This window comes from Rhyacophila brunnea, unplaced genomic scaffold (genome assembly GCF_057557595.1).
Source record: "Rhyacophila brunnea isolate RB1 unplaced genomic scaffold, BYU_Rbru_1.0 scaffold_11, whole genome shotgun sequence".
In the NCBI taxonomy this organism is placed as follows: domain Eukaryota; kingdom Metazoa; phylum Arthropoda; class Insecta; order Trichoptera; family Rhyacophilidae; genus Rhyacophila; species Rhyacophila brunnea.
In genome coordinates, this window is record NW_028232763.1 from 29642863 (window position 1) to 29655302 (window position 12440).

General features: G+C 31.9%; 1 protein-coding gene across 4 annotated transcripts in view; it reads left to right on the top strand.

The window, feature by feature from the left end:
* Positions 1-12440, top strand: part of LOC147078565 (uncharacterized) — a 354146-nt gene that overhangs the window by 322185 nt on the left and 19521 nt on the right. For all 4 annotated transcript variants that reach the window (XM_085960512.1, XM_085960509.1, XM_085960510.1 and 1 more), the window contains 2 exons: positions 620-795; positions 1448-1574. In XM_085960512.1, the coding sequence (XP_085816638.1) occupies positions 620-795; positions 1448-1574 (303 nt within the window). The remainder of the gene's footprint in view (positions 1-619; positions 796-1447; positions 1575-12440) is intronic.

The following is a 12440-nucleotide window of genomic DNA, read 5'->3' on the forward strand; positions in this document are numbered from 1 at the left end:
AATGTATTGTCTCAGAAAGAGTTAGGTATTCAATATCATTACTCATTGGAGAATAATTGAATTGTTTTTTTTATTTTCTACATCAATGGCATCATTAATTCAAAACCTTGATTTTTTTTTGTTGTTTCCATATCTAGGGTAGTGAATTCAGCATCTATATAATAACATTGGAAGGGTCTTTTAATTTCAGGCGTTTTTAATAAACATACAAAAAAAATGAATATAATAGTGTGACATTATAGCATTTTTTGTTAACCAGTTCTATGCCTTCAGCGAGTTATCTCGCTCTATGAGACAGGAGGCCGCACATACAAATTTCATAAGTTATTCCATTCCATCCATAATCTAAAAAATTAAACACACAGTGACATCTATATGAATAATGATGAAATACTATGCCACAAATTACAGCGATTTTAGTAAGAGCTTCGCTCTACATTCAACGAGCGTCATTAAAAATCTGCGGCCTGCCTGGTACTGCCATAGTAATATCGTGAGGAATTGGAAAGGGTTAAAGACACAGTTAGTATTTGAGGAATAATAATATTGCAAGCGTTCTGACTATGCAGTCTTCATTAAGTAGCTGATTAATTTATCTTTAATCAATCTTTAATTTCAGGGTCTATCCGGAGATATGGGAGACCGTGAAGCGATGATTGAAGAACTTCGCACATCAGCGGAACCCCTTACGGGCTCGTGTGATCCAGGAGTGACACAGAAGATAGAAACAGCCGTCTCCGAAGCTGTCACTGCCTACAACGATACGTGCAGCAATCTCAAACAGCTTTGTGACAAGTAAGCTAATGCATTATTAATATATTTATTCAATGTTTTGCATTTGATAAAACGTGTTTAGCAAAACAAATGTTGGCCAATTCTATTTTAGACTTTCATGCAGTGATAAATGCATTTTTAAGATAAGAGCAGGGAAAGTAATTCAATATTTTCACAGTAATGAATTCATTTTATGATTGAGAAGACATTTTATATTTTTTATTTCCTTATTAGCTGTCACTTTGTCATAAAAATTATTTGTATCTATGACTAAACAAATTCATTCTAAATTCGAATTCTATGAATTTTTTTAAAATATTTTGTGGCTATTGAGACATAATATGGAATATCTTGTGTGCAGAACAAACGAACTGTCCATATTTTTCATTGAACAATCGATTTTAACTTTATTTTAGAGTGAAGAAGGAAAATAAAAAAAACATGTGGATTTGTCCATTTTTGGTATGTACTTATTATCAAAAAATAGGTAGCTAATAAATAAAGCTTATACATTTTTATGTAATCAATGTCATCAATGCAAATGAATATTGAAAACCTTACTGTCTTCAGTTCGATTATAAATGGAGTTTGGTTAGCAGACAATATAATTACTTGTCTAAAAGAAATAATATATTGCAGTCATTCTCACAAGGAATTATTTCTTTTTGCCCAGGTACAATGATGCAGTGCGTCTCTGGAAACAATACCGAGAAGCGAGCGAAGCTGTCCGAGCGTGGGCTGATCAGCAACTCGGTAGCGTGGTAGATCTTCCACCCGAGGAAGCTGTGCACCAAGTCAAGGTATTTAAACATTAATTAATGTCTTGCGTATGTTTTTTTTATAGTCATTTTATATAGTATTTTTTTGAAGTCACGAATTTTATTGTAGGCAACTTAAAATTATTTCATTACCCACTCTAGGAGATTATCTTCCTCCAACAATGGAAAACATCTGCCCTATCTATATGTCTTCTTCCCAGTCATATTGGATTGCTCGACATTACTCTTTTTGTCAGTCTATTATCGTTCACGACGCATAATATGACTTAGCCGTCGCAGTCTCCCAATCTTTGAAATCCCTAGAAAAATTGATTGCTTTATACAATATTATTGACTCTCTTTACAGCTAAGTACCTACTTAAAATATAAGTAAATTTAAAAATTAGTTATACCAACAATATTGTTTTATCGTAGTTTATTCTTGGGTTTCCACCGTGTCTCCTCTCTGCAACGAGCCCAAAACATCGAGTAAAGAAGGAAGAAGGAGACACGGTGGAAACCCAAGAATATACTACGATAAAAAACAACCGTGAAAGCCTCAAACAATATTGTTTTATTAATAGCCAATATAGAAGACTCACTTGGTAATAATATTTTTTAAATACAGAATATTAATCATAGGTTCAAAGTATGATTATGTTATAATGTTATAAAATATGTATATTGATTTTTTCAATTAAAAACCCTGATTCAACTGATTAATAAAAATGTTGCCAGTATGTATATTTACTATATAATAATATTATCACCATTTCGAAAATTAGGAATAACTTTTCAATAAATCAAAAATTTTCAATTTAAAAAAAAAAATAGTTTAATATAATATATGTCGACCTTTGCATATTCAAGTAGTGACATCATTTTATAATTTAATCTTCCATGATATGTACCCAAAGCTTCTCAATTATTTATAAAGTTGGTGACTTTGCATTAATATTATTGTTTTTTTTTAATCTTAAAATATACTACTTATAATATGTACTTATAGTAAATTGATAAAGCTTATTGTAGCAAATTATTGTTCATTAGTCTACAGTTCAAGAAAGGACAGATAGTACACATTGTATGAAACATTACAATACGAGTACATTATAAAAAAAACAAGATTTAATTATGTTTAGTACTAAAATATAATACTTTATCTTATAAAAAATTGAAAACACATTTATAGCTCGAGTATATATATATATCTATGTGGTTAATAAGTTACTACACACATCCCTATATATATTATGTGTGTATTGTTTTACCTAGAATGCGATATTGCTCGTTATAAGCATTAATTTTAATTGCAAAAGTTTAACATGGTATGCATTTAATGATGCCTAATTAGCATTGCAGTGTTTTGCGAAATTTCAAACAATGTTAGACACATTTACAAGGCACAACAAACTTGCTAAAATGTTTATACATACAATTATTGAATAATTATCTACGTAGGTAAGTCGACATTATTGCTAATGAATAGAGATAGATATCTCACCTACATTAATATTTTTTTTATTTTTAGAAAAGTAAGTTTAGATCTAGTTCGTTTACCAATATGTTCAACAAATGGCTAACAACCAATGCTCTAACAAAAAGTTATGTTAAGATAGACACCTCCACATTGTGGAGTTTCGTATACTTTCTCCTTTTTAACAATACATGCGAGAGGACAAATATTTGTCTACCAAATACATTATAATGTAGGTGCTGACGAATACAGTGACTTTGGTAAAGTGCCGCCCTTAAACAGAATCAAAATGCCGTACCATACCATTTTAGCTTTGAAGTTCATTTAAATTTATTAGGTCGGTGTATAGGTACTAGTGGCGTGCGGTTCATAGATGCGGTAAATGTGAAGCATCCCCATAAATACTAGTTGAAGTGTATAATTGTGTTTTTTTAAGAAAGAAAAATATTTAATGTGTAACACTTACACCTCGTCTCATGATTCAATTAGTTGCAAATCTTAAGGAAATTATAAATTAGTATTTATATAATATATTTTTTCCCAAACAGCATGCCCATTGACAAACGTTACCGCACACCACTGGTATCTACCGCATTGTCATTATTATCATTGGCTCTATAATCGGATGTGAATCTTCACCTCTTCCGAAGGTCTCAACATATTTTTATACGAAAACTGTTGGTCACCACTCGCTCAATTCTCTTGATATAAAAAATATAGACTGAAAATCGAAAAATCAATTTTGCAAAATGAGAGATTCGAACTACTAACTAAATTCTACCACTCGTCAATCGTGGTCGCTAAATTTCTTATTTTAAAAATCCAATAAAATTGATAATAAGTATACTAAAAAAGATTTTCCTTTTTTCCGAGAAAAACTTCGTATTTTTCCTTGATCTGCCGACCCTAAGCAGTGCATGCCTTGCCTACCCATACGGGTCGTCATTTTATTCCTGACACTTCATGGTATAACATATTATTAGTACATATTATTTTCATAACAACGTATCTAATTTCAATGCGTTGGCCTGACCTGTCCACCTTGAAATACAAAAACATTAATAAATATAAATATTTCTTTCTTATCCGAACAATACGTCATTTTTACAGAATACTGAAAACGGTTACGTACGTAATATTTACCTATACAGTTGTAATTAACTATTTCTTTTATTCAACGAATAATTCACAAGATTTTAAGAATGTACCATTCCAATTATTGAACATACATAATTTAAAAAAAAAGTCATGAGAAAATATAGCCAATAGAAAAAAAAATAGTAAGACACCCGGCAGGAATCAAACCTGCGACTCTTGGGAATTGCGCCCTGTGAATTACCACTATGCTACGACTGCCATGCTTAATTGCGACAAATTTTAACTATTGGCCTTGTTAATAGGTACCTGCAATAGTTCAAATTTGTCGCAATTAAGCATAGCAGTCGTAGTATAGTGGTAATGCACAGGGCGCGATACCCGAGAGACGCAGGTTCGATTCCTGCGGGTCTTACTTTTTTCAAAAAAAAAATTCTATTGGCTATATTATTTTCTCATGAGTGTTTTCAAAATTATGTAGACAGCTATGTTCAATACAGTTGTAACTTTGAAGTCGATTTAGTGCACTTGATCATCGGTGTACTTGCATTCCTTCAATCTTAGCTACTGAGTTATTATAATATTAGGTACCTATTACATAATTTACTAGTTTTATTTTATCATTATATTATAATTTATAAATAACTATAACCACATAATATTTTGGACCACTTATTTGCTGATAACAGTGATAACATTGAGGTTTTGATTAGTTTTGGTGCCAAGTTCATATTATATTTATTTATACATATTATATGTAGTTCTGATTTCATTATGCCTGTACGATAAGCAGCTGATAATGACACTATTCACTGATGGTGAATAATATCATGTATGATTCCTAGATAATAATAGATACCAAGTAATGTTGTTCCATGTCGAATAAAAAATATATATTCGGGAAGGCTTTCATTATAGTTTAAAAAATATTCCAAAATCTTAAAATTAATGTATAATAATATTGACTATGTGACCGTGACATGACTAATAAACATTTCGTGTCTTAACAATTGGCATAAAGCTGCAAATTAGGAAGGCGCAATTAGCAAGTTAAAATTTTCAACAATAATTACGAGCCTCCTTATTACCTGTCAAAATGATTCATTTTTCTGTCAACATTAAAGCTATCTCGTGTAGACACAATGTGATAAAAATGACTTGACTTTTTAAATAAGCGAGTATGCAAATTACAGCCATATTCCTTTAAATTGCAATTTGGTTATAATTTAACCCATAGCTTACGGGCCGCACAAAATTGTGTTTTTGCTAATTACTTTTCAAATGCAAATTAACACGTTAATTACAAAATTAATTAAAAGGGCCCGTAAGCATCGTGTATATAGGAATAATCTGGAAATTAAATCTATGATGTGAGTGCAGTTAGTTACTTATACTGTTTTTCTCATGTAATTTATTGATCAATAAGTACATATTATTATTTTAGTCTATGTATGTAAACGTGTCTGCAATCTGCCAATTTATCGATTAGAGTTAGATAATCTCCTTTGCATCGTATAATTTGTGAAAATAAGAGAAAGAATAATTTATTACTTATTATTTTCTTTCATTAAAGAAAGACGTTAAAAAAATTCTTCTGTGAAGATGGATATTGTATGTATGAACGTGAACCCGAAAAATATTTCTGAAGACGAATGATTAAATCGTCTACACTACACTATACAGATTATTTCGTATCGTAGCTTCATTATTTATAGTAATTTTAACACCACAACAAGCCATGGTGCCGAATGACAGTAGGCAGTTAATGGAAGTGAAACAATCACGAACACTCAGTCTTTGATAAAATCACATAAATATATTGTAACCTCACCGGAAATTGAACCGGTGCCCCGTGTGAAAGACCAGCGCCTTATGCACTGGACTACTAATATGTATTTATATATTATTATATCTGATAAGGTTTGCATTGTGATAAATTTTTATAAGGAACCAGCTTTATTTAGATCCGTGGTCGGCAATTATTAGTGTAAGATGATGGAAAGAGTGTAAAAAACACTTTAAACTCATTGCAGAAAATACTTGTTAGCAATTTATCCCTCGCAAATGCCTCTTTCACGAAACTGATTATCGAACGAAAATAGTACAATCTTCAATGTTTCATTTGGGTACGTCATTGATTTCTTTCAAAACATTTGTATTTCGCTGTTTATTTTATGAAATTCCATAAATCCATAACAATGATTTAGGCAAATAACATTTAAAATTTAAAGTATTCTAAGCAAGAAATTAATTTTAAAATCAATGTATTAAAATAATATGTTGTCAACATAATTTTTTTTTCCATTCTTACCGATTCATTCATACTAAAAATGCCCAGAAATCGTTATGAATGAATATAAAACTTTGCATAAATAGTAAATCTCTTTTTTAACCCTTTAGTATTCAGGTGCAAATTTACTACGTACGTAAACTACGAACTTGTTGTAATTGTATCACAGTGTTGGATAGATAAATTGGTGCTTATAAAAGGTATAATAAAAAATGTGTCACTGTGCTATGTATAGAATGATGTCAGCAATTTTTTCTAACACTAATTTTATTGAGTTAAGCCTTATTAAGTGGTATCATTGCTTTTTGTATGGTTGGTTCTTAAAGCATACGCAATTATGTTTTAACGACAAAGTAAATCTGTAAATTGGTACTCGAGTAGTGCATTAAAAAAATTAGGCATCATTATCTTATACAGATAGGTTGGGTTCATGTTTTTTTTTTTCAAAAAAATAAACAGTGGAATCTCGTTGGTTACTTACAAAGACGCTTGAAGATATTTATATAGACGAAGCCAAAATAATATTATGTTAATGAAGGTGAAGATGAAAAATATGCTAAGGATAATGACAAAATTTTTTGCAAGTCGTTTTGCATTGTAGATTCATTTATAATAAATATGATAATTTTACATACATACTTCAGTAATTCAGAAAAAGCTCAGAAACATACTTGCCAATTTAAAAAAAACTTTAAAAAAAATATAGTGCCGGACATGACTCTTGCCGGTCCACACTGGCAACATGTCGCCGGCAACCTCGTTAAATTTTACGATAATTATCATACTTATCGTAAAATTTAACGAGGTTGCCGGCGACATGTTGCCAGTGTGGACCCGGCATAACATCTATTGAATTCTGGCCAATGTGCTTTACAAATTTAGCAAACTGCACCCTACCTAATTACGACGAAAATAACTAATAGACATGAGACTGGTGCGTTTCTCAAATGTTATTAATATTAGCGATTCTCGAATAGAATGTTAAATTCTTGAATCATATTGTGAATTATTCGTTGAATAAAAAAACAGTTTATTATAGCAATTTTATATGGTTATTTAGATTTATTTTCCAGTGCTGCCACTGTTTAACATTTACCATTCAGAATATTGAAATTTAATTTATTTTTGAGATGCTGTACCTATACTAATAATGCGTTAAAATTTTAATACAAAACATTGGTAGACGCGATAATAATATCTACTTGGGAGAAAAAAAATAATAATTATCATGAATTAATTGCTACAGATGTTTAGAGTCTCTGTTGAATGGCAACACTTTAGCGGGTCATTAAAATGATAAACTCACTATAAGTTGAAGGTCAAATAGCATTAAAATACTATAAAAAAATATAAGGATATCGTCAAAAACACAAACAAACAAATTCAAAAGATACTTACAAGTTACCGAAATTCCAACCTGTCCTTGATTTATGTTGAATAAAATTTGCCGATAAATTTTAATTATTCTTTATTAAGGCGCCAGTAGATATCAAAGAAATCCACCAGAGTATTTACTTTGAATTTAAAAATTTTAAATAGGCAGAACAAAATGTTCACCTGCTTATTTTTATTCAGTGTTTTCTAAATTTTAATCCCATATCAAAAATGATCAAATCAACAATTATCACAAAGTATGCTAATGATTTCTTGCTAATACTTCATATGAATAAAATTATATTTTATTTTGGATCATTTTTATCATAATATTTGTTACCAATCTACTACAGTAAGTCTACGCTCGTGTCTATGTCCATGTCCAGCATGGCCTCACATACTGAAACCGTCTCCCATACATATCGCTAAGGTTAACGACAACGTGATGCTCTACACTAGTGTTCCCTAAATGGTAGTCTCCAATGGAACCACACGGTTCCGCAAGGTAACATTAGGGGCGTTCCGTGGATTTTTAGCGATTTTGAGTATTTTTTAAATAAATCCACTTGAATTATTGTGTTGTCGGCATTCGGCATTCTATTAGGAAGCACTGATCCCGATTCCTTTTTGTGGTAGTCAAGTAACATGTGACCCTTAAATATATTCGATAAATTTAATAGCCATTTTTATTAGTCTGGAAACACACTAGTAGGTATTATAATTTATATAAGTATTATAATTATTATTCTTCACTTCGATTCAACCAAAATTGAATTAGGGTTTTTGTTTCAATGAAATAGCGCATGATAACTCTATCAAATTTTCCTTTTCAATAGTAGTCAATCCAAATTCATCATCGTTCATTGACAAATGGATTCTATTATGGGCCCCACATCCTGATGCGGGCCCCCAGGCCAGGATCTTTGGCGGGCCCACCTACCTATCGCTGAGGTGATCTGAAGTAGTGTTTTCTAAATTATACACGGGAGTCATCATTTAAGTATAGCAATCATCATATAGGTTTCACATCAAATAATTGCAACGCATAACCACATATTTAAAATATTTAATAGCCGTGAAACAAAGTATCTCCGCATGCGACTTTTTTTAAACTATTAGAGTAATTTGTGATGTGTGTTATGCCTGGGCCCCCAAGCTTTTTATAAACCATGCATTTGCAAACTGCAAACCTGCGGCTGCATTTTGTGTTAAACTTTTTGCGCCTCCCTTTGCAACACTCCGCGACTCCCAGTTTGGAAATCGCTGCCTTACCCTATCATTAGATATTAAAATATGTCTTTTTACCCAACTCCACTTGCGAAGTTCTGATTAAAAATATTACTGGTACTGTAGTATTTTATGATCTAATAATTTTCATTCAAAAATTGATTCCGAAACCATTTTCTTGATAATAGGTACGAGTACCTACGGATTTTGTAATCGTAGTATGAATATTATAATTTAATGGACATAATAATGATCATACGAAAATTAGAATCATACGAAACGTATCACATAAACATTGTCTGGATTAATGTATTATCCCTGTTTAAAGCGTTTATCCGGATTCGAACACGCATCGCTCGGGGCGTACGTTTATCAATTTATCACTAATTTATACAACATATTTTTAAACAGAAGTAAACATCTTGTGTCGAATATTGATCAGGCAAAACTTAATGCGGCCCGTACCCAATGGAACAGTCCAAGAGTGGCGATGATTTCCTAATTAATTCCGAATGTTGGAACAATTTTGGCCCATCCCGCCGAATTTAGGCACAACTCCGCGCGTCGGAACAAACCTCGAACAGTATACCGTTCGTGCAATATGTTATTATTAAAAAATAATGTAATCAGTTGAATTATGACGCGGCTAGAGCGTCGACGTGTCCGCCCCGACGCCCATGTCACTGTTACTGAATCGTATCGCAAAACTAGTTCTAACTGTAAACAATCATAGTTTACATTACTTTAATAAATGGATTATTGTGAAACAAAACCGTGCCATATTGTACATCTTAAAAGAGCTCAAAAACATCGTGATTTAGTGACTATAAATCTAAATTATTTTAACAATTAACAGACAAACGTTCAAGATTAAAATTTAAGTGTTTCCAATAAAAATAATCTATATTTCTGTAATTATTACTGATAATTCAGCTATTTTATTATGTGTCATAATATACGTTTTTCTGTAATATACGAGATTATTTTATCTAACTAGTCGCGACTCAGTAAAGTAAAAATAATAAATCTTACAAATAATTCTAACAATACAGTGTTATATGTTTATTCCGAGGAATTATTGTCAAATGTATAATGATACCAATCAGATTTTTTCCGAGTTGCTACAATACTTAATACCTATAAAATTATTGACGTTTGCAGATTTTAAATAGTTTTTATTTTGCTGTACACGTAAATGTTATTAAAATGAAGTACTTTTGTATTTTGAATTGCACAATAATTGGTGTTTCTTCTCTTCGGATCAGTTCTGCTCCTTCGGAATTACCATTTATTTTCTAATTAAAAAATACCTTCAATTTCATTGTAGACCATCTGGTCTATTTTATTGAAATGTTTGCGAAGTTAAGTCCCTGCCATCTTTCCATCTCATGGATGGACGTCCATCCGCGGGTTTTCCGAGACGATATGTTGAATAGGTACTTGTTTCGCCTCTTCGTTGTCTTCCCCATCTCACCACATTTTCAACTTCGTAAATTTTCTCTGATCTATCAATTTTTATTTTATTTCTGAAATGTTGCCTGCTATAAATGCATCTGAGTGTCCTCATTTCTAGGCTTCACAATATTATACATTTAGATCGAGCCTAGGTAGCTTCGATTCCACGTGTCATAATAATAATAATTGATCTCACACACATTTTATAATTACTTGATAACGTGTTTTTCTCTCTACTCTAATGTTTTTTTTCCTAAACAATGTCTAGATATCCTAAGATAGGTAGCTGCAACTTTATTTAATTTCAATATTGTGATATTAGTTCATGGTTATTGATAAAATTACCAACTGGAATGTCTTTCTTCATTCAATACGCCGATTGCAATCCACTAATATTAATAATATACAAAGTTTTTATTAACTGAATAACAAAACACAAGAAGTGTTTGTACCAGCGCTCGAAATGGAAACATTAATAGGTAATTACGAGCTGAAGTGCTAGATATTTTTCCGATATTTGATCGATTTTTTTGTTACATATATATCTACTGAATATTGTGCATATAAAAATTGTCAGCACCGCAGGCGAAAATATCTCATTTGTATTAGTATTAGTCTAAAGAGAGATTATTTCTTCTTTTATCTGCTGCCCACATACAGTAGATGTACTATATGAGACGTTTCTGTTTTGTTTAATGTATATTATTGTTTAATTAGGTAATTCAGTGGTAACATACAAACTATTTATAGACACAAGATGTCGGAAATGTGAAGTAAACTAATTTATTTATTACTATATAGTTTACGGAACGGAACGCAATTTATTTCACGAACCATCGTTCCGGTTCATTTCGAGACCTGGTTTGCATAATATGCCCCAATAATATCATTCATATTATTGTTTTTTCAGTGATATAAATAATAATAATTAATAACGTACAATTTACTCAGGAAGTCAATGAACTTTCAACGTAAAACAACGTGAAAATAATTTTGAATTTGAAGTGCTGTATTTGTATTGCTAATTATTGGCATTATGATGTGAGTGCTTAGTGTGATGTTAATACGAAAATGAATTGTGATAAACAATGATAACTGTGTTGCAAATCAGTTAGTTTACGTCAGCGCTCATTACCGCAGAGATTGGTGAGTGGCAGGCGGTGATAAGGTGAAAAGTGCCGGTAGCTACAACAGCCGCGTCCGCACGGCTGGTGGAATACTGGGTCAGAGCGATGTCCTTGTGCGCCACTCAGGAAGCGAAGGTAACAATTATTGTGAAGCGAGTAAATCACAATACACCGAGTTACAACTTATGGAATGCCAACCCCCCACGATTAGGGTTGCTATCCCGGGATCTAGCTCAGCTTCATGTTTCCGGGATTTAGTATAAGTACCCAAACTCAATGCACGATGTTTCACTTTATAACAATATAACAAAATATGGTCATTCTACAGCGACACCATCGGTATGGCAAAAACGATTTACAATATTGTAGATACAATTTTTGCCAAGATTGGTAAACAAAACCAATACACATGCGAATCTCTTATGTTGCCACTGTAGAGCGATTTACCTATACCCCACACGTAATTGTGATATACGTTTTTAATATTTAGATACTCTTGGATTCGGTACAATTACGAGTTCGCTATTTCCTAAAATTGAAAATTCCTACTGCGGTATATTAACTCATTCGCTGCTGACTAGATAATGATTTTTTAATTACCACCTTTAAAATGCACATTAATTACATCGATCGGCCGCTTGGTCATTACGCGCCAGGTGCGTCTTCAGCGTCCAAAGTATCAACCAAACACAATATTAACTGCTAACAAGAGGCAGTGTTGGGATAATAGACTCAGTTACTGATTCCAAAACCCCAGAATATTAAAATCCTAAAAATTCACTATTTAGAGTTTGGGCTCCAACTAGAGAGATCATTTATTTTGTAGTATTTGTATTACACCACTTGATCACCACGGCGATCCC